The following is a 22,405-nucleotide window of genomic DNA, read 5'->3' as shown; positions in this document are numbered from 1 at the left end:
ATATCCTCTTCTAATTTTCTCCTAAATTCATTTATTTCAAAAGACCATTTTTGTTAAATATTAATTTAATCTCCTTTCCCAACTGATATCATATATATATTTTATATCAAATATTAAAATTATATTTGATTCCCAAAAAATATTATGAGAGGAAAAAAGATTAATAATATTTAGTTATAATATGAAAAATATAAAAAAATTAATTAAAATTTTATACATTTAAAAAATATATATTTTATTTTTCAAATAAAATAAAAATAATAATTTATTAACTTTAAATTTATTTTTTAATTTTAAATTTCTTTAATTCCTTCAAGTTTTAACACACGGTCAAGCCTCTCTCCAACTCACTAAGCAGCCAAACATAGAGAACAAATATCTAACAGAAACAGACTAAAAGCCCAGCTTCAGACGCTGGAACAAGTAAAATATTGCAACAATTAACGTCCAGTTCAGTTCAATACTAATGAGAGCAGTCCTTACATCACAATAGATTTCTTTTTACAATGTGAGAATTAACTTCTTACAGATACAAATGCCTCAGGAGAAGATGTAAACCTCGTCATATCCCTTCCTGCAGTTGAAAATCGAGTCAGTAATTCATAGCTAAAACCCTAATAAGAATGCAGTCAGGAACCATTGTTATCTTTGGTTCCTGAAAAATGCTAAAAAAAGAAAAAAAAAATGTTAAAAAAAAAAAGGAAAGAAAAGCAAATCAAATCAAACATAATTAAAATTAATTAAAAATTTATATGTTTTTAAATTATTTAACTTTTACATAAAAGAGAAAAAAATAAGTAAAATTAATTTAAAGATGCATGTAATAATTAATTTATTGATTTTAAATCTATTATTTATTTCTCTTCACTTCTTCTTTTCTTCAATATTTTTCTCTTCTATCTTCCCTCAAATTTTCTGAGAACCAAACATAACCTTGGGAATTTCGAGCTTACCCAGCCTTCCCACAGTAAGTGGGACTGTAATTGTAAATAAGGTTGTCAAGCACTTTGCGAGCAGGTGGCCTGTTCAGAGATTTCCTAGCTTCACTGCATCCACAAGCGAGAAAAAATTCAAAACAATTCTGATTCTGCCCAAGGGGCAAGAACATGATTCAGGTTTTGCCCATTTGATTTTCAGATCAATCTCGCATTCCAAATTTCACACAAGAAGAAAGATTGTTTGAACTAAAATGATCCCCTAGAAAATGGGGATCATGTGTATGATTTTGTCTGAAGCCACAACTAATAAATAGAAGTGTTTAATAGGAAACCAGTCCCAACCTGATAAAAAAGTTGGCAACATGTTGCGTCACTTGAACTGCATCTTCAGAGTGTGGAATCCTCGACAACCCCCATTCAAATGCATTTTTCTGCATTGGATTTGATCAATCAGTTCATGATGAGATAGTAGGTCTGATATTAAACCAGGCCCAGTGATCGAATAACGGTAGCAGTTGACAAATAAAGAAAGCATCAATATTATGCTCCTCTTCATCTTCTAACAAGCAATACGAGAAAAAGACTAAAACCCCATAAGAATTGACACATTCTTTCATATCATTTCCAATCAAATTGAAGCTAAAATATTAAATACAATTCCCACCACATTCTCACCATCACTGTAATATTTGGAAAATAATTCAGGGCTAATATGTATTAAGGTAAGATGTACATTCAATAAGCCAGATCATTCATCTCGCAAACCAGCAGCAGGTACAAAATCAGCAAAAAGCAAATGCCAAACAACACCTACCTCTGGATGCCATTGGAATGCAGTCACAGGATAGCTGCGGGCTTGTGCTGTGGAGACATATACCTGATATGGATGGATGAGAAAAATAAGAATTTTCCAGCAGAAAGAATATATGGTGCAGAATTGAATATTATTAACTTTCATTCTTGAATGAATAAAATGTAGAAATTTGTTTGGTTCCGTACCTTATCATCTTCATCCGTGCTAGTAGTTAAGATCTTAAAGAAACTAGATAGATCAGTATTCTCTTGGAACCTTTCTGGTGATATTCCATACTGTTGCAATGGGAAATCAACTTCAGATGCTTGTCTTGGGTATAGAAGTATAAGTAAACACATTAAGATTAAGATAGCATTAAAACAAATTCATGTCATGCTAAAAGAAGAAACCGGTAGTTCCCTATATGGTCTACACAGTCACAATATATAGAGTTTGGATTTCTAACATCTTCACAAAGAATATATTCAAATTACAAACAATCCAGAATACATCGTCTCCCTTCATCCAAAACCAATTGGTTGTTTAAGCAGTTAGGTCACTATAGCTAGGGAGGATGGTAAATTCCCTGGTGGTCTAGCATAGACATTTTTTGACAGATTCTCTAAACTGATCTACATAGAGCTTGGACCTCCACCCAATTTCTTAGATAGAAAACTGAAATGTAAGTATATAACTTCTGTTACTATTGATAAAAAAAAAAAGTACATAACTTCTGTTACTATAATTATGTTACTGTAATAGTGCAAGAAAAGAAGTCATAATAACTCACATGATGGTTTTGCATGACAAGACAATCAGTACTCAATTTTCTCAGTAAATCTGGAGGAAACCTGCACAAGTAAACAAATATTAAGCCCCTAGTTCACAACTTCTCCAATTGGATGAAATTCTAAAGGAATGCCTAAGGACATATCTACAAAAGTATTAACTGGCTTTTGAAGCAAAAAATAAAAAGTAAAGACAAAGAAGAATGCAAGCGGGGTAACGCTCCTTTGGAATGATCTTTATATGAAAATATAAATACACAATATTCTGAATGAAAAAATAAAAGTGTGACTTCATTATAGCATAAAGTAACATCCAAGACTTCCTCACAAGCAGGTACACACAATCTTAGGTATCTGGTTTCATGCCAAGTTCACACAAATGGTATCAGAATTCATAATTAAAAACCTCTTGGTCAAAATATCAAATTGATTCATTGACTACAAATAAGGCTTGCAAATCTGGCCAACACTCAATTTCTCCTTTAGAAAGTTTTGAACATTTCAAATCCCACAATGATGTTCTGGGTTATGTGTGATGGTAATCTCAGTTATACTATCACAAAGACGCCTCATGTGGTCACTGGATGAACACCAATCTCTCTCAACAGGATCTTCAAACAAAGCGGTTCACTACCTTTTATCATTATTAAGATTCTGCTTCAGCATTTCATGTATCAACCAATGAGTTAATCTACCCTACCAAAATCAAGAGAACACCTTGAAGAAAGGTACATTATCCTGAGATGGACCCTCTATCATTACTTTTCTTTTGATAAATAATAAAAGATCTATAGTAAAGTGCCAAAAGGGGAGAACCCTATCATACAGGGATGTCATATTATTAACTTGGCCAGCCATTACCTATAGTATTCCACCATCAAGGCATCGATTTTAGCAAACAAAAAAACCTTCCCAATAGTTGACTTTAAATACCAACAAATCCCAAAACTCCCTCAAGATGGAAAAACCAATGAGCATGAGCAATCCACTAACAACATAAGTAAAATATCAAGTGAAGTATAAACCAAATAGATAAGTTTTCCCAGAATCTTCCAGTATATCACATGCATAATATTAAGTAGAATAATACAAGTAGATAAGCTTTCCCACAAACTTTTCTAGTTTTATCTATGGATATCTAGAAAGAACTCTTACCATCTCACCTGATTTATGATTGTGTTCAATTGATATAAACCAGCATGAAACCAAATATTGTAATCCGCTTCAATGGATTAAGGTGTATAGTGCACCTCATTTGAAGATTAAGAGAGACTTTTCAAACCTGGCCAATTCAATCCCAAGTAAGAAGTTTAGGCTTCCAAATTCACTTATTTCAAATCCTCTGGCTAAATAAGTCTGTCCACCTTATGTTTCCTACCATTACCATCCACCACAGTGCCATCAATTTAGGACAATAAATAAGGCAACTTTACCCTGTAATGCTTGATATCAACGGGTATTTGGCTTGGTTCAGCTTAGTCATGATCAAATATAGGTGTAGTCTTCTTGGCAAACCAATAGGATGAACCCCTTAACCATGATATTTCATTGCTTTGTTAACTCTCAAAAATCAGGCTCTAAGAGAGTTCTCCAAACTATATAGGGCTTTCTTCAATTTACACGTTATCCAAGGATGATGTTCAGGCTGGAGTCATTTTACTCATATCTATTTCACTTCTTCATTTAGGTCATGATGAAGAAAAAGCTTCTTCACATTGCATTGCCAAAAGAGCAGACTATGTTTCACAACAAGAGAAAGCAAATTCCAGATAAGTTTTATCTAAAGCAAAAGGCTCTATTAGTCAATGCCATAGATATTTTTTTTGATAGATAAACACACAAGGATAATATTAGATAAAGGGTGCTTGAAAGGCGACCCAGAGCATACAGGGGGTATACAATCGTCGCCTAAAAACAGGAAAATAAAAGGGATAAGCACTCACCGGCCCTCAGCAAGAACCTAACCAGTCCACAAAATTAAACAAAGTTAAAGGGCCTACAACTATAGAAGATTTAGCCCAAGAAAAGAGATTACAAATAAATGAATTTTCAACCTTTGAACCAACAGAACCTCATTATAAAAACTATCCTATTTCTTTCCATCCAAACCGTCCAAAATAAGCAAAGAGGAGCTGCCCGCCAAACCTTTCTATGCTTCTTGTCCTTAAAGGTAACATACCAACCTAAAAGAGTGTCTCTAACCATAAATGGAAGGACCCAATTAACACCAAATAAAGAAAACACGAGATCCCACAAAACCTTCACCTTAGAACAATGAATAAGAATGTGGTTTATCGTCTCCTCTTCAGCACAACATAAGGAGCATCTGTTAGCTAAATACCAGCCCCTCCTCTTGAGCTGATCTTGAGTAACAATGCCATAGATATTGTTAATCCTTTAGCCACCAGTAGCATCTTGTCTCCACAAGTCTGTCAACGAAGTTATCCAATAAGTGATCACTTGTGCACACCCGTGTTTCTCCCCAGCTCCAAAGTATTATTTTTCCATAATGCTCCCATCTACTCAGAAATAGCCAAGCCTCTTGCATTGATTCTGTGTTTCATCTTTCCGGTTCTGAGGCCACATGGGGGAGCCTAATATAGCGTAACATAATACAGTAGAAGATTGGATGTTAAGTCCATAAAGAATTCCCTTATGGTCAATAATAGGGCGACCAGACTCAATTGGTAAAAAGTTCAAACAACCTTGCTTTCTCCTGCTGTGAAACCTTATGTGTCATGCAAATCACTAGTCATTTTTGACATTACAGATACAAACTGTATGGTCTATTCGAAATTGCCTTTTGCATCATCCCCTGTCTTCATCACATCTAGAGTTTCTATATTCATTCTTTTATATATAATACATATTACAGTTTTTCAATTACGAAAGTTTCATAAATTGCTATTATCATCACTTTCTTGTCGTTTCATTTGTGCCTATTGCAATGCTAAATTAGTGACTAAAGTGGCAATCTGCTACTGGCTTCTGAATCTTTATTAGCTTCTTATTTCCTGGAGAACTGAAATGCAAAAGTTGTATTACCAATATCCTGTTAAGTCTCTCTCATTACCTCATCTTCTTTTGATACTTCACCTAGATAACTTCTTAATGAATATAACACTTTTTACTTTTTTTTCTTCTCACCAACAAAATATCAATTTATGATCCCCTATGAGTTCAAGAGGGATGTCATGGACAGTGCTCATATGTGTATATCTATGGGCAATGCCCTAGTTTGTGAATATAATAATTTTCTATTCTCCAATTAGGTGACTAACAGTGAAGTGAAGCAGCAGGCAAGAGAAACACATGCATATCGATTCTCATACATTCACAAAAAATTTGAATGCATTCATAATCTGGTTGCATCAAAGTCAAGTGACAATATTACACAAACAAATTTATACCTCTGAAATACTGTTCCTCTAATATCTGTGTTTTTCATGAAATTGAGGGTGGATGCTTGATCTGCTGCACTAAATTCTTCAAGAATTTTTATGTCCTATGATCAGAAAAAAGAATGTCACTTCCCAAAAACCAAAACAAAACCAGGCTTTATAAAATTATCTTCAATACGTAAAAGATCCCAAAGCTGAAACAAAATTACTTCGACACTAAGTCAAATTACAGTAATTTAACAATAAATAGATTAGTTTAACATCAACACAGAAAAAATGAAATAAAATAAAATAAAAAATTTGAGGATAAGGAAGTGCAATTCAATTGCATATAATCTTTATGGATGAAATTTTGAGTTCACTATGATCTCTAAAAGGTTGGCTTCCAGTAGTTTAACTCCTTCGTTCCATGTTAAATATTATCACTGCAATATTTTTAAAGAACAGATTAGGTCATTCCCAGGCAAGGGATAACAAATGATCAAGAGTCAGCCCATTCATGACAGGGGAACATGTAACTATGCATACAGGAATTCTTTAAATCAGTCCAGCAGCAAACATCCAATCATTTCCCTCTTTTCAGTATTTAAATTAAAATAAGTGCCAACTAACAAAACCAGATTGGTTGTCCTGATTTATTTGTTTGTGTGTCTATACATTTTACTTGATGAATAAAAAAGTAGCTATAGTGGCATGTTTAATATAGAATAACATTTCTCAAGAAGGAAAGAAGGGGATGGGAAAGAGGAGATATCATCTTAATGAATAAATAAAGACTGAACTAGTGGAACCCCCGAACCACACCCATAAATGGATTTAAGAAAAAGGATAGATCACCTTACTGATGATCATTGTTAAAAGTTCGAAACCCAAGCAGATGGCAAGTACAGGAAAGTGGTCCCCAACATCATTCTTCTCTAAACTTTTCTGCAAAAGGACAGATAAAAGAGCAGCTTATAAAGGGAAGCCAATGTCAATTATAAGAACACATGCACCATAATGTATGATTGTTAAGACTCTTCGTAAAGAGAAGTTATATTATGTATCACCAAAAGAGAGAGAGAGAGAGAGAGAGAGAGAGAGAGAGAGATGCCTCCAGAAAATATCATTCTTGCTAAAGTAAATCTACAATCAGCTCAGTCAAAATTATTTTTTTATCTCAGATTTATTTCACCGTCAAACTGCTGTTCCCTGGCTGTGATTGCATGTTTCTTAAAAAAAAATGTATATCTCTGTTTTTTCATTTTTTCATTTTTTCGAAAAATATATATTCAGAATTTGTATTAGCTGTTCCTTATGAAGCCAATCATTCAACACCATCTAAGTACTCTGGGAATGAACGGATGGAGCAGGAAAAACTTGATGAGGTTCACCTTTAAAAGCTTCAAGAAATCACCACGGAACTTCACTTGAAAATCCAAGCAGTAGCTTTCATGGATAAACCACACATAATCCAATGCAAGCATAAAATCTTAAATCACGTATCAAATTTCAAATATCTACAGTCTCCTATTTCTATGCTCAAAATGAATGATTGATACTTCCACAGGACTTGAAGTTGCCCAGATTCTATCCCATGTTTATATTGTTCTTCTAAGCTTAATAAAAATTCCCCAAAAACTTTTCTCACCTCCAAACAATGACGGTTTCTACATTAACTTCCTATTATTTTGCCATTAAACTGAAGAAATCTTGATATGGTACACATATTAAAAGAAACGAGAGACACACTTGAAAAAATTAACTGAGTATATCTTTTCATATACATAACTACCTCTCCAGCATACTTATATTTTCCAAAATTTACATTCACTGCCGAGCTTCACACAAGGACTTCTTTCAGCTTACTGTCATTTGACTTCCAGAATCTTTTCCATTACTTTTATCAGCCATCTTATTCAAGAGACCATTAATTTTTTCTTCAAACTCCATTTCATTTTTTAATCAGTTAAACAAAAAGCAGCAGTTTTTCTCCTACATTCTACCCCAAGTTTTATGGCTCATAATCTCCTTTTTTTTCCATCTCTATACAATTATTTGAGATTGCTAAATTATGGGGTCTGTCAAGCTCCCTCATAAGATACCCAGCAATTCTTGCATTTAACCATTATACTCCACCAGTTCAGCAGAAAAAAATCTACCCAGGACCAAATGTGTTCCACTCTTAAGTCTTAATTCATGTTCATCTCTTTTTTTTTAAAACATGAAAATGCTAATGCAATATCTAAAACCCTCTCTCTGAATAGTTCACCTTATCAAATCCATATCATTGATGCACCATCTCCTACTTCATCATTTTTCAGTAGCACTTAGTTTCCCTCCTGCAAAAAGATTCTCTTCCTAGGGGACACTTGAATTAATTCACCAAGACTTTGCAAAACTGTTACCTAATATGGTTGTGTAGGCCATCTTAGAGGGTATATGCATGAATGATATCAACATTCTCCATTTCTAAAACAAGTTTCTTTATGACTAACCTCTAGTGGCTTCAACATCTCCTAAATCTGAAAATTCTGATTAGCTCATAAAGAGTTAACCTACATGTCTAATTAGGATGTGCAAATGGCATTTAGGTTGAGACTGGATAAATAGCAAGGAACAAAATGATAAGATAATAAATTTTGCAAAACTTTTGTGATATGTCACAATAGATCCACAAGAAAATTTAAAAAATAAAATAACACATAACAAAATCATGGGAAGATATTCAATTGTTGTGCCCATCTTTTAAATGTAACAAAGTTCTGATGTAAGAGCAGTCTATATATTTCACAAGTTGAAGACAATGGTAATACAATCTTTCCCACTCCAATATAAAAGGCTAGAAGATATTTCAGAGATTAACAGTGTAAACCAACATCTAGCTGTATGGCTATTTAGCTTTCAGATTTAGACTTCAACTGAAAAGATTCTAAAAGAATTTAAAGCACAATTTGCATCACAGACAAAAGGAAACTTATAATGGAGACAGACTGAAAATGAAGCATACAAACCATTTCCATAGTAAACAGGTTTCCATATAGCCCAAAAGATTCTCATCTAATCAGAAAACCTCCGAACAGTGAATTACCTTAAAAATCTCCCCAACAGTCTTGTAGTACAAACCGCTTTTCGCCCATCCTCCAGTAAAAATAACTCCATTGACCAGGTTGAGCTTCTGCAAAAAGACTATTAATATTGAGCATAACAATGGATTATAGGTAAAGAAAGTATAAACTGAGTATTAGAAAAGGTAACTGAGAATCATACTATAAACACATTATAGCAAGTAAAGCAATATAGTGGGATGGTTCTTCTAAGAAAGCTTGAAGGAACCAACAACCTTCCCAAGTATAATTCAAACAGTGGACCATGATGACCTTTATGGACAGAGGTTTCAGATTTTGCCTAACTTCTTATCGCATAAACTGTACCAGTCAATTAAAGCAATAATTTTTCTTTGGGATTATGGCATAGGATATTCTCACAGGCTGGATGGTGTGGGTTCAGCTAGGCAGTATTCACGATATGATGGTTATTTCTTTCAAGTACTTTGGGAACTCTGCTAGAGGCAAGATTGTTTGGAAGATCGCGTGTCTCGTTTTGTTGTGGATTGTGTGGAGAGAAAGGAATGCTAAGATTTTCGAGGATACTTGGAAGATGCAAGAGATGATGTGGGACTTGCTTCATTTCTATGTTTCTTTTTGGGCATATCGTATTGACATTTTTAAACCCTATCCTTTGAGTGTAATTCAGCTTAGTTGGCTTTCGATATGTACACCCTAGGGTTGGGCCTATGAGGTCAGGTTCCTTAAGCCAAAATTAATTTCTTTACCTCTGGTTCCTTAGCAACCAGACAGATATTCAGATATTCAGATAATAGAAATCAAAATTAATAAACCAATCAAATGTTGCATCTCTTCTTAAAACAAACGCTGAAAAATTCTTGGAAGAGAAGCATGGCAGTCGTTGCCAGAGTTTTTGGCTGCTTCCACCGTGGAAATCACACATCAGTAAGACCGTTAAGGCCGTCGTGGAAGCAACAAGAGAGCTCTGGAGATAACAATTTCCCACCAAAAAAACCGCGAAGAAAACTCTAAACAAAAAAAAAAAAAAAAACTCAACCTCATGGAGAATCTCAAGAGGCTCGTTATAAATTAGGGGAATAACGCGAGCGCCAGCCGATTCAACGAATTTCACGTACGACGCCGCAATGTACGAGGCCTTTGTATCATTGTTAAGCCTGCCGGAGGCGCCGTCCCCAGGATGAGTCAAAATCCCGACCACTGGCCGGAAATTCAACTTAGGATCAGGCGCCGGGCAACTCGGAGACGATCGAGCCGACCCAAGTCGGACATCACTCGGGAGCAGTATCGTGGACTCGGCTTTAGCAGCGGTCAACTCTTTAGAGACGGAAAGCAAGAGAGGAACCCAGAGGTAGTTCCAGATCTCGGAGTAGCGACCGGAGGAGGAGGAGGAAGCTGAAACGGCGTCTTTTGGCATGTCGGAGGAATCGGCGGGCGATGCGGTGGATGAGGTGGAGGTGGAGGCGGAGGGAGAGCTAGAGAGGAAATGAGCCGGCATGGTGGTGGCGAGAGAAGTAATTGTTCGTTGTGATGGCGATCGTGTTGGTAGTGGTAGTGATGGAGAGTATTGACATGGATGTGGCGAAGGTGGCGGACGCGCCGGGTGGCTGGCGGTGAGTGGTGGTTGGGAGTCTGGAAAATTTGAAGGGAGACAAACTCTGGAGCGGAGAGATAGAGAGGACTATTTGTGGGGTCCACTCAGTCTTCACACTCAATCTTCATTCGAAATTATTATTACATGTTAAACGAAATTTATAACTTTCTTCCAAATTTAATTACTTAAATCTCAATCCACTTTTTGGATAATTTAGGGGTGCGCAAAGTTCCACTTTTTAAAATTTATTTTTTATTTTTTATTTAAAAACAATTTTTAAAAATAAATTTCATAAAACAATTTTTAAAACATTTGTTTTAAAAAATAAAACTTTCAATCTACTAATATTGTAATTTAAAAATAATGATTTTAACTTCTCATTAAAGTAAAAAATAAGAGATCAATCCAAACCGAGACCAAAAATATATATCACACATGTGACAAGATAAAGTATATAAAAAGTACAGAATATAAAAAAAGATGATGAGGAAAATGAACCAATATATTACCCAATTTTGGTATATAACTCAAGATAACAATCTTTGTTTAATATGGTTAAATATTGCTTTTGGTATAAGAAATGTCATGACAATTTTTTAAAAAAGTTTTGAGTCACTGACAACCGTTTAGTAGTGATTTTAGGAAACATTTTTAATATTGTAAGAATATATTTGACAGTAATTCTAAGAAACATTTTTGTCATTTTTAACTATTAAATGATAAATATTAAAATATTAAAAATATTTCATAAAATCACTATTAAATATGCTTTAACTCTTTTTATATTTTTATTTTAAAAATAATAATTTTAAACATAAATATCATTTATTATTTCAAACATTTACATAATTATTTTAAAAAAAAAAAGAAAGAGGAAGACACGGAGGGTTAAATAGATATTTTTAAATAATATTATTTTGTTGTTTTAAAAGGCATTATCACATGTGGGGGCTATGGTGACCCCGCAATGGCCCATTTGATTTAGACTACGTGGCCGCATCTTTGCGCCCTTGTCTTTCTCTCTTTTTTGAATTTTTCTTCTTTCTCGTCTGGTTGTAATTTAATTCATGGGCACATCACCATGGGAAGAAGTCATTTTCTCTGTGTCATCTCCTACTTAGTGGAGTTTGGCTTTTTGCCAAATGGGAATTGAATTATTGGCTATATATGTCACCTTGATAGAGAGATATCAGGAGAAAAGGGAAATTTTTGTTGCTTTTGGACTACTTTTTTAGGCTTTTGTTAGATGAAAGAAAGCTAGGGAAAAGAAAAATGCTATATTTATAGAGCAAAAGATTTATATCATTAAATATGTGCGGTGAGATTCGGGGTATCAAATAAAGTACAAATGAATAGGATTAAAGTATAAAAATACAAACAAATAAGATTAGCAGTATAAAAAATGAGATTTAAAAATATATCCATCATACCATTTAATTGACAATATAGTCTCGATCGACATGAAAAATGGTATATTTTCATACATAGCTAGACTCCATGAAAAAAGGTAACAAAACATATGAAGAGAAAAAAACACGAATTTCGAGGATTCCATTTAGTTGTTAAGTTTGTTTGTCAAATTAAAAGGTTTATTTTCACACAAATTTTTAAGAATCAGAGTATTGAAAATTATTTGAAAATTAAATTTGAGAATTAGAGTTTTGAAAATTAAAGTTTGAAAAATTAAATTTGAAAATTGGAGTTTTGAAAATTATTCAAAAATTAGAGTTTTGAAAATTATTTGGAAATTAGAGTTTTTTCGAAAATTAAATCTAAAAATTGGAAGTTTGAAAATTGGAGTTTTAAAAATTGGAGTTTTAAAAATTAAATTTAAAAGTTAGAAATTTGAAAAATTATTTGGGAATGGATTTAAAAAAAATTAAATTTACAAATTGAAATGAAAATAAGATTATTTGAGAAATAGAAATTTTGAAAATCATTTAAAAGAGAATTTGCAAAAATAAAACTTTGACACATGATGAAAAAGAATAATAATAATAATAAAAAGATAAGGACACGTGCTTGCCCACCAAAGGTATGTGGTGTTGTCTTCCCCAACAACAATCATTTTTCTGTGCCCATTTCCATGTGCTAGCTCTTTACGCATGTGGCTAAATACAACCAAGGGGTGGAGAATTTGGTGGTCTATTTCAAGTGGGTCCAGTAGCAGCTTCATTATGGTCATCAAATTCAAAGAATATTAATTAGCTTCCAGTACATTCCTTTCCTTCTCCATCAATTTCACCCGTGTCCCCAAATCATATACTTGAGTATTTGCAGGATGAAGATCTGTTGAGTAGCCTAGTGCAGCAGCCTCAGAATTGATTTTTCTGAAAGTTATGGCTTGCAGGCATTGGGAGCAATTTTCAGCCAGAAAATGGAGGCAAGTTGCAACTTCCTTCTCATTGCATAAGGACTGTCACCGCAAGCTGAGGAGCGGAGAAAAACGCAAAACCCATAGGATGCTCCCCCTTGAAATTCACCTGCAAAGCCTCGTATCCCAAAAACCACCTCAGCAGATTTTGGAGCTCCATCTCCTTCACGTCCTCGGGTAGACCCGAGATGAAGATCGTACGTACCTCGTCGGAAGGAGGAGGAGTCGAGGTCGGTGGCCACTGCTGGTGGTAGGGGTGGATTCCGGCACCGACTATTTTCAAAGGGTTTGGAATATGGGATATAGTGGAGACCTTGATATCCACCCAAGAAAATTAACCCATCAAACATCTTACCATGGACTCCTTTGCTAGTCTTGACCCAGTTGAAATGCTCATCACCCCAAACACACCAAAAGAAACATAGAAATACAGAGGAGGGCAAAGACCAAAACAGAGCATAAAATAAACAAACCAAAGACCATTAAACCTTGCTCCATCTCATAGTTTGTCAATGAGCTAGCAAACTGATTAGGGATGACCAAAATCGACTCTAAATATAAATAAAAAAAAACAAAAAAAAAAAACATGGTGGCAAACATCTCACGAAGGAAACCAAAACAGGGTGAAGAAACAGAGCGTGATTGTAGATTCTATGGAAACCAAAAAACCAAACAAAGGTGTATGCAAATGATCTCAGATATGCATGGTTCCCAATGTCCAACTCAAATGTTAGGAACAAACCCAAATATTAGCAAGAAATAGAACAAATGGTGCAAAAAATAGGACAACCGTTTTTCCTCTGTTTTCCTTTCTCTCCAAGCTTCTACCAACCCCACCAGTTCCACTGCTCCTCTGCTCCTTGCTCAAAAGAAGTCTCCATCTCAACCACCACCATGGCGAGGTGGTGGTATCTTCTTGGCACCTGTCCCATGCATGTAGCTCACCTGGAAACCATAGAAGTTGTCCCCCACTCTAAAACATGTTGCCAACTCTTCCAGGGGTGGTAAAAAAAGTGCTTCAAAAATAGCAGAAAAAAAAAAAGAAAAAGAAAAAAACTAGACCAAAATAAGGGTCTACAATTATGTTTGATTTTTAGAAAATATTAAGGAAAATGATTTTTTTATATTTAGTTATAATATATTAAAAAAATGTAATTAAAAGTAATTAGAAAGGTATATCAAATTATTTAATTTTTATATGGAATATTTAAAATAATTTATTAAATTTAAATGTATTTTTTTTTTCTATATTTTCTTTTTAAATTTTCAGGAATCAAATATAATCTTAAAGATAATTTGATTCAACTTATATGAGGTTTTGACTAATTACATTTTATACTTACTAATTTGAAATTTCATTAAATGCTTTTTATATTTTTATTTATTTATTATTTTCACTCACATTCCCTTTTATTCAAAATAAATGAAGATATTTGATGAAATTTTAAATCGAGTTAATGTATTTAACCCAAAGTTTAAGGGAAGTGAATAAAATTAACGGTTAAGGTGTGCATGGAGCTAGCTTCAATAAGACTCTTTTGGGCATATCTAGATGTAGAAATAAAGAGGCATCGAAAGAAAAGAAATGGAGTGATGGGAAGAATAGTAAAAGAACGTTTCCCTTGATATTGGAATCAAAGGTAGGAGTAATAAGTAATAATGAAGAGTGTGTTTGACAGTAATTATATAAAGTATTTTTAGATTTTATAATACTTGAAAAATAAATATTTTTAAGTATTATAAAATTTAAAAACACTTTCTAAAATCACTATCAAACACACTCCAAGAAAATTCAATAAGAAGACAATTGATCTGCAGTCCTTGGTCTGCTTAACTTCATTGTGATGTGGAAGAGATTTAGTGGCGGTTTTTCTTCCATAGCCCACTCATCTAAGTGTGGTTAATTACTAAACATGGCTATGGGCCACCCAATTTGTGTCCAAGCCCATTGCCCAACAATACAAGCCCATTGCTCAAATTCATACCAGCAAAACTAAAATTAAAAGTGAATAACAATTTGCAAACAAATAAAACAAAAGGAAAATAATAATAATAATACATAAACCCTCCTAAACCCCCAAAACCTCAGGTGCCTGAAGTCATACACTCATACCCACATGTCTCGGTTCAGAGCCCTCTGTTCTCACCATTTCCACGCACTCCCCAAAACCCCTCTTCACTCCACTCCAATCCTTCAAAGACCCATATCAACATCCCCGCAATTTGAAGATCAAATCCCAGAGAACAAGACCCAGGAGGGGAAAAAGCCCCTGGTTGATCTCTTCAAAGAAGCCGTGGGACTGCGCGAAAAACCCGAAAGCGAAAGCGAGGGAGAAGACAGAGAATTGAAAAAGAGATTGAGGGAATTGGAAAGGGAGGTGAGGAGACTAAAAGCCAATGCTGTGACTGAGAGCGAAATTCCAAAGAAGAAGAAGGAGCTGAAGAAAGATGGGGTTTTGAAGGAGCAAACCAAGCCCAAGACTAGTAGCCTCTATTCATTGTTTTCAAATGGGAAAAATAAAGATGGGAAACGTGGGGAATCCAGTTCTCTAGAGAAGAAGGAAGATGAGGAGGAGGAGCCAGTGGTTTTCAAAGATTTGTCAGAGGACATGTTGCTGTTTGTGAGTCATTTGCACAGGGAGGGCTACTTCAAGGATGCTAATTTCTTGCCAAGAAGTGGATTGATTTATGGGGCTTTTGATGATGGCTATTCTCGTGCCTATATAAAGTTTGCAGCAGAGAGATTTGGCAAGGATAACCAAGAAATTGCCAAGTAAGAAATTGTTTCCTTCCGCTACTAAGGTTATTATTTTTTTTTGATGTTTTTGTGTTTGTTATAGGTGTTACATAGCTGTACTAATTGTTTGCACATCACCACCATGAAGTAGGATCCTTTTTTTTTTTTTTTAATTCTCATTGAATATTTAATTTTTTGCATTGGGGTTTTTTTTTATAACTATTTTGGTATTGATTTATCTTAGGACCAACAACTGGTGAAGTAATTTTAACTTAGCTTTGTCAATTTCGGTTAACAATTGAACCTTTTCCTATGAGGAAGCAAATGTGTGTAACATTATAAATTGGATCATCATGGATCATTATAATTGAACCTAGGATGGAATGGAGAATTATAACATTTGATGATCGCCTATAGGTTTGGGTACTTCACTGTGTAGTGTGCCCACTAAAAATCTTTTAATCCAAATCCAATTAGGATGGTCTTTGAGTGATAACTTGTTCAGTATCAGAAATGATCAAGAAACCAATGAATTTGCTCCCTTTCTGACATCGACAAAGACATATATTTCGCATCTTTGCAGTCTACTTGTTGATAATGGAGTCTTATGGAAGGGGGGTCTTATGGAAGTGCTATCCCTTGAGAGATGCGTCAGGTGGGAAGGCGGCCTTTACCTTAGCTGACAGCCAATGAAGATGAATGTGGATGATAAGCTTCAATTGAGGGGATCCTATATCTGATTACAAAGCGGGTCTTATGGAAGTGCTATCCCTTGAGAGATGCATCAGGTGCCGGGATGACATTTTCTTTCATTATTTGGTTGCTTGGTGTTGGGCGTTTAGAGTGGTATATACCAGGCTTCATTAAATTAGTCTAACAATAGTCAGGAGAACCAAGAAGGGTCTGAACATAAAGTGAGCTTCCCAAGTCTTGAGTGACATTTTTTCCCCTTCTGATAAGCCTCAAAGACAATCCCAGATTTTGGAAGGAAATTGGAGTAAGAATTCTTTGAGGTAGAGATATAGGAATGGGAGATTTTGACTTCTCTGCAGGTTCCGGACACTCTTTTTATGACTGTTGTGCTTCGTTTTTGGATCAAAGCAGAAAGAAATTTTCTAGGTTGTTTTCCAAGATACTGCTTCATTATTGCATTGTCCATTCTGAGGCTTGATGCATAGTTCATGGATTATTGTAGCAGCATAGTTTATTTAATGAATGCATTAAGGAGAATGCTTGAATAAGAGCTGATAGGTCAATCAACTTAGATAGACATTTTCTTCTGGATGCATATGAGCAGTAATATATCTTTACAAGTTTATAAAACAATTCTTTATGAAATCTCTAGGGTTAGCCTTTATTTATCTAGTATGAGTCTTGTAAAAATACACATTCAAAGGTTATGTAGCTAAGGAGAGGATGCTAAGGTGGATGAATATTCTTTTTTTTTCTTTTTTCTTTTTTTCCTGTTCACTATGCCAGTTCGACTTCCATGTTCATCCTATTTCATGTTTATTCTTCTAGTGTCCATGTATTTGCTCTTCAGGATATTGTGAACTTAACTTGTGGATGCACAGATGGTTGTCAGGCAGTGACTTGAAAAAGGTGGCCCTCTTTGGTTGTCCTTCCCTATCAAGAAAGAGTGTTTTTGCTGCCAAAAGATTGCGCACTTTCTTCAGAATTCAGGAAGAGTTGGTAAGTCATTTTTTTATTTGAAATTCCCATTAAAATTGTTCTTATTCCCCATAGAATCTGTTTTCTTTTCGACATCCAAATTAAGACATTTCCTCACCTTTAGGTATGTAGTAAATGCGTCTTAAAGCAGTCATGCAAGTTTGTGAATCAGAGTGTATGGAAAGGCGATACCAAGAGTTTAAATTTGTCAGTTGTAATGAGACTTCTCACTCTGTATGCCATGGAGTCGATGCCTCCACAGCTGGTACTGCCTGACGAGGTAAAAGCTTCGGTCAGTCGATTACTGAAGGAGGTCCTGAGACTGAGTGAAACTGTTGCATGAGGTTACTTCAGGATCCCACACATTGATGTTTCAGGTACTGTGAAACTAATTCACACTGAAGTTGTTTCCTTCCCATTTCATTTTGATAGTTTCTGACTTTATTCTAGCTTTCAGCTTGTGGGCACACAGAGACTTGTCCGAATGCAGAAATCTGGGTTACGGGTCTTTGAGTACTGGATTTCTTCATCTCACATCGATGCTGGGAGCCTGAGGACTCAAGTTATATTCATTAATCATGTATGTCCTCTTAATCAACTTCTTGGCAAATTTTTTTTTCAAACTTAAGGTAGTAGTGTTATCTTGCGAATTTATACAAATGCAAATTCTTTAACAGAAAACCAAGCTGTTTACTTGGTTATTGATCTGATTATGCATTCAAATAATTCTGGTTTCTTTCTTGGCTTGGAAATAATTGCTACTTCTGTATCCATCCATGGTTTCTGTATCAAATAACAGGAAGTGAATTTTAGGGAGGAGAGGTTCATCTGCCTGTTCTGTATGTGTTCTATTTTCTCTTCTTTCCAAAACAATTGATGAAGAAAAGTAGGGTTACACCTCAGATGGGCTGTGTTGCATTTGCAACCAATCCAAGTCCAATCCGAAATTTAAAAAAAAGACATTTATTTTTTTAAGCTTGGATCGGATTGGGTTGAATTTGTCTGGACTTTTGACCTTATTTTCTATATATTCAACCAAAATTTATATAATAATTGGATAAAATTGTAATTCCATCAAGTCCATTTAAAACCCGCTTGCCAGTGATTCTAGGAAGCGTTACTAACCTTTTCAACATTTGAAACTTTTATCATTCAAATGTTAGAAAAACTATAAATTAAAATTACTGTCAAACACACTCTTAATATTGTAAAACTTTAGAAAAAACCTATGATTTTCATTCAATCGATATTAATGTCCAAGAAAACCTAAAAATTTAAGGGTAAAATTATGATTTTTCATAAAAAGTCAAGTGGGTGAATGGTTGGTCTAGTAGAGGCTTCTATGTTAGGTAATTCCCCATTCTATAATGAAACACAATCATACCATTGTAGAAATGACCACCCTCTTGAGTTGAAAAATATAAAGTAATAATACCACTAATGAAATGGTTTCATATTTTACGTATGTAATCATGACCAAAAATGACTAGAATGTGATGTTTGTAATCCTTTCACCTTCACTTCATTCCTTAGAAAAAAAAACACGAAGAGGGAAATGCTTGTTACAATTATTGAATATTACAATTTGGGCAAAAAAAAAAAAAAATTCAAATACCAAAAATGGTCAACTATTCAGTGTTCTTCTTCTCTTTTGCTATGTACAATGAGATCGTATAACGATTAGTGGTGTAAAATACGAGTATTTCAGAAGTCTATGATGGGTTCTCCGATAGTTAAGTTTCTTTGGACAGTCCATGGCAGATTGAAGAGTTTGGCCATGATGAATTTGAAGATTTTGTTCACATTTATGTTGTGTGTGGCACTCGAGAAGAAGAGTGTTGCCTTCATAGCCCTGGCATATCCTCTTGCCTGCATTAACAAAATGGGTGTGAGTAGGATTATAATGTGAGAATCAATCTGTTTTTTGCCTTTTTCTTTTCTTCTGATTTTTCTCTTTTATTGTCTTTCATCCCTTCAAGTTTCTTAGAAACCAAACATGAAATTAGTGAAATTTTTATTTATGGGAAAAGACGTTAGTGGAAAAGTAACAAAGTTGGTACAATTCCACCTGCAACTTTAATTGAAATGTTTCCCCCCCAAAGAAAAACTTGGCAAAGGGTGTCCCATTTGTGAAGAAAATAAATGAGGCAGTGTTTGGGTGAAGGGAAAAGTACTTGACATAGGGTGTCCCATTCGTGAAGAAAATTAATGTAGTACAATAAAGTTTTTCTTTGTTTGGAGGGAGAAATTTAAGGATTAATCGGAATTTCTAGAACTACTAGAAAATAAAAATATTAAAAAAAAACAATAGATGAAATATCAAAATTTGCAAGAAAAAACAAACTAAATAATTAAATATGTTACCTGGGTCAGGGCCTTTGTAAGTTGGGAGGAAGTTTCACATTTGGTTCTCAAAAAATTTGAAGGAAAATGCAAATAAAATAAAATACAAAAAAAAAAAATAAAAGGAAAGAAAAAACAAAGGAAAATAAAAAAATAGATTATAAGTTAATAAATTTTTTTTTTTATTACTTCAAACTTATTTTATTTATTTTAATTTATCCATATAAATATTAAATAATTTAAAAATACATAAATTTTTAATTAATTTTAATTATATTTAATTTTTTTGATATTTTTAATAGGATAATCAATAAGAAAAAATAATTTCTCTTTATATTTTTTTTTTTTTTAGTATTTTTCAGGACCAAACATAATTAAGGATTAATCGGAATTTCTAGAACTACTAGAAAATAAAAATATTAAAGACGAAATATCAAAATTTGCAAGAAAATACAAACTAAATAATTAAATATGTTACCTGGGTCACGATCGGCCTTTGTAAGTCCGGAGGAAGTTTCACAAAATCATCAAATTTGGTTCCAATCATGATCGGGATCGCAGTCTAAAAAAAGAAATAAATAAAAGAAAAAGAAAAAGAAAACATCATCTACAATGGAACAGTGCCATAAGCTTAAATTTATTAAAATTGTGGGCCAAAATCTTAATTATTGAAAAAAAAACCCTCCCTTAACTGGCAATGTCTCATCAAACACTACAAAATCAGAAACTATGCTCTGTACCTGATTCCACCTTCTTGCTTGGCTATACCATCCAATTACACTGCCAAAATTAAAAATTAAAAAGCTTAATTATAGTCTAAAATTACAAATTTTCGTGGAAAAAAATCAATAATTAGACGTAAATTAACCTGTTTAGTGTACATCGACTGGTAAGATCGAACATGAACAAGATCGCCACTGCGTCTTTGCAAGCGATTGGAACATGAGTAAGTGAAGTATGATCACCTGAAACAAAAAATTAATCAAATATTCGAAAAATTAAGGTAAGATGAAACAAATTTAGTAGGTTGAAGTTGGTACCTCCGACATCCCATATGCTGAATGCAATTCGGGCGTCTTGGACGATTAATGTTTTGTCCATTAAATTCAATCCCGTCATTTCTAAACTTTTTTTTTCTTGTTCATCACCTACATACTTAATCTTAAAATCCACAAAAAAAAAAAAAAATTTAAAAACTAGAAAAATTATGACATCATCTTATTGGTATGAGAATGAGTAAAAGTATGATTGGAACTCACGAGGAAGCTGGTTTTCCCAATTTGGCAATCCCCCATCACACATATCTTCAAGCTCACTAAATCGGAATCGCTATCTCCGGCCGCTGTCGACGGGTCATCCGACTGCAACCCGGACTCGATCGTCTCAGGCGACGGAGATGGCGGAGGAGAGCGGTGGGACAGCCGGTGGTACCGAATTGGCTTCCCTATGGAGCAAACGATAATTCTGTCCCAAATGAACCTAAAAAACTTCTGAAAAATCGTTACTCTGTCTAGTATCCTAACCCTAATATTGACCCGCACAATTTTCCGGCAGAGTTGGGTCATTTTTCCGGTGGCCTCAGCCATTCTCCGCCCACCCATGAAGAAAAGAAGAAGAAAAGAAGAAGAAGAAGAAGAGGATGAGGAGGAAAATGATGAATGGTAGTTTTCTTGGTGTCTCATGGTTTTGAATTTTCTCTTAAGTAATTTGTCCTGTAACGGCCGAAGACCCATGACGGTGACTTTCCCTTTGGGACAGTTGACCGGTTTTTTCCTGTCTAATTCCAAAACAGTCCAGCTTGCCGGCTTCTTGGGTTTCACGACCAAATTCCAATACAGTGGGCCGAGGGGTATTTTGGTCATTATCTCGATAAGGGCATTTTGGGTATTTTGTAATGTTGGAAGGAATCAAGAGATAAACCTTGTCCACATGAGCGGGGGCACAGGCATCTTGTGGGTGGGGTTTTTTTAGGGTGTGTATCTTGTGTTTACTCAATAATGGTGTGAGTGGGTTCTGGAGATGGTGATGGATCCCATTTTTTAGATCATGTGCCTGTAATCTTTTTGAGTAAGGGATTGAACCATGTGATCATGGTAATTCGAGGAAATCAGAGGTTTCTGTGGTGAAATATTTGCAAGTGTGAAAGTCAAATTTATTCTCGGCGTCGAAAGTTGTGGAATGGTGGCCTTTGATTGGTGGATCTAGATCAAGAGTTCCAAAAGCACTTTTGGAATAAAGGGAAAAGCTGCATGCACCACCTACACAATGACCCATGAACCCCTTCTGCTTTTTTACCAAAAAAAAAGAAGAGAATAAGCATTAAATAAATAATAAAACAGTCCTTTTGGTAATTGTGTTGGTGGGCTTTCAGTCTTCCTCCTCAATCCAACCATAAAAAATTGATTTCCATTTTCATATGAATGAACATAAGATCTTATTATTAGATTCACTCATTAGTTAAGTACTTAATTGTATTCATCAAAAACAACTTTTACCAATTCTTCGAGGCAAGGAAAAAGAAAAAACATAATTAATAACGATAAAGATGAGCTATGAGTGATTTTGCACAATTAGTATTACATTACTTTATTTAACAAAAGTTACATAAATTATAATAAATTTCGTCTAAGGAAACCGTCATTATAAGAAGAGTAATTATATAACATCTTTGAAGAATTCTATACTCCTCGAGAGCATAATT

General features: G+C 34.4%; 3 protein-coding genes across 4 annotated transcripts; 1 reads left to right on the top strand and 2 right to left on the bottom strand.

The window, feature by feature from the left end:
- Positions 1 to 378: 378 nt before the first annotated feature.
- On the bottom strand, positions 379 to 10,640 carry LOC117908414 (gamma-glutamyl hydrolase 2-like). Its single transcript, XM_034821994.1, has 10 exons — positions 10,025 to 10,640; positions 8,991 to 9,077; positions 6,758 to 6,847; positions 5,930 to 6,024; positions 2,522 to 2,582; positions 1,938 to 2,027; positions 1,753 to 1,815; positions 1,281 to 1,369; positions 954 to 1,046; positions 379 to 574 (listed from the first exon to the last, which is right to left on the bottom strand). The coding sequence occupies exons 1-10, from the start codon at positions 10,481 to 10,483 to the stop codon at positions 541 to 543; spliced, it is 1,161 nt and encodes a 386-aa protein (XP_034677885.1). The 5' UTR covers positions 10,484 to 10,640; the 3' UTR covers positions 379 to 540.
- A 4,421-nt stretch (positions 10,641 to 15,061) lies between these two features.
- Positions 15,062 to 18,109, top strand: LOC117908708. 2 transcript variants are annotated; one of them, XM_034822389.1, is made up of 4 exons: positions 15,062 to 15,726; positions 17,265 to 17,382; positions 17,486 to 17,738; positions 17,819 to 18,109. In XM_034822389.1, the coding sequence occupies exons 1-3, from the start codon at positions 15,071 to 15,073 to the stop codon at positions 17,702 to 17,704; spliced, it is 993 nt and encodes a 330-aa protein (XP_034678280.1). In that variant the 5' UTR covers positions 15,062 to 15,070; the 3' UTR covers positions 17,705 to 17,738; positions 17,819 to 18,109. The 2 variants fall into 2 exon arrangements, with proteins under 2 accessions (XP_034678280.1, XP_034678281.1); XM_034822390.1 differs by having other exon boundaries at positions 17,812 to 18,109.
- Positions 18,110 to 18,844: 735 nt separating this feature from the next.
- LOC117908596 (septum-promoting GTP-binding protein 1-like) lies at positions 18,845 to 21,376 on the bottom strand. Its single transcript, XM_034822248.1, has 6 exons — positions 20,964 to 21,376; positions 20,745 to 20,865; positions 20,573 to 20,669; positions 20,445 to 20,484; positions 20,183 to 20,266; positions 18,845 to 19,230 (listed from the first exon to the last, which is right to left on the bottom strand). The coding sequence occupies exons 1-6, from the start codon at positions 21,303 to 21,305 to the stop codon at positions 19,066 to 19,068; spliced, it is 849 nt and encodes a 282-aa protein (XP_034678139.1). The 5' UTR covers positions 21,306 to 21,376; the 3' UTR covers positions 18,845 to 19,065.
- Between the last annotated feature and the right edge of the window lie 1,029 nt (positions 21,377 to 22,405).

The sequence above is a fragment of the Vitis riparia genome, chromosome 19 (genome assembly GCF_004353265.1).
Source record: "Vitis riparia cultivar Riparia Gloire de Montpellier isolate 1030 chromosome 19, EGFV_Vit.rip_1.0, whole genome shotgun sequence".
NCBI classification, from domain to species: Eukaryota; Viridiplantae; Streptophyta; class Magnoliopsida; order Vitales; family Vitaceae; genus Vitis; species Vitis riparia.
Note: the sequence above shows the minus strand (reverse complement) of the source record. Positions and strands in the feature narration are given on the sequence as shown.

Coding starts and splice junctions, on each gene's coding strand:
- LOC117908414 (XM_034821994.1), bottom strand. CDS start 10,483: ATGCCGGCTCATTTCCTCTCTAGCTCTCCCTCCGCCTCCACCTCCACC. Junction 9,078..10,024: donor CTCTTGAGATTCTCCATGAG/GTTGAGTTTTTT, acceptor GTCTTTTTGCAG/AAGCTCAACCTGGTCAATGG. Junction 1,047..1,280: donor GTTGCCAACTTTTTTATCAG/GTTGGGACTGGT, acceptor TTGTGGATGCAG/TGAAGCTAGGAAATCTCTGA.
- LOC117908708 (XM_034822389.1), top strand. CDS start 15,071: ATGTCTCGGTTCAGAGCCCTCTGTTCTCACCATTTCCACGCACTCCCC. Junction 15,727..17,264: donor GATAACCAAGAAATTGCCAA/GTAAGAAATTGT, acceptor GTGGATGCACAG/ATGGTTGTCAGGCAGTGACT. Junction 17,383..17,485: donor TCAGAATTCAGGAAGAGTTG/GTAAGTCATTTT, acceptor CCTCACCTTTAG/GTATGTAGTAAATGCGTCTT.
- LOC117908596 (XM_034822248.1), bottom strand. CDS start 21,305: ATGGGTGGGCGGAGAATGGCTGAGGCCACCGGAAAAATGACCCAACTC. Junction 20,670..20,744: donor CAGCATATGGGATGTCGGAG/GTACCAACTTCA, acceptor TTTTTGTTTCAG/GTGATCATACTTCACTTACT. Junction 20,267..20,444: donor AAGCAAGAAGGTGGAATCAG/GTACAGAGCATA, acceptor TTCTTTTTTTAG/ACTGCGATCCCGATCATGAT.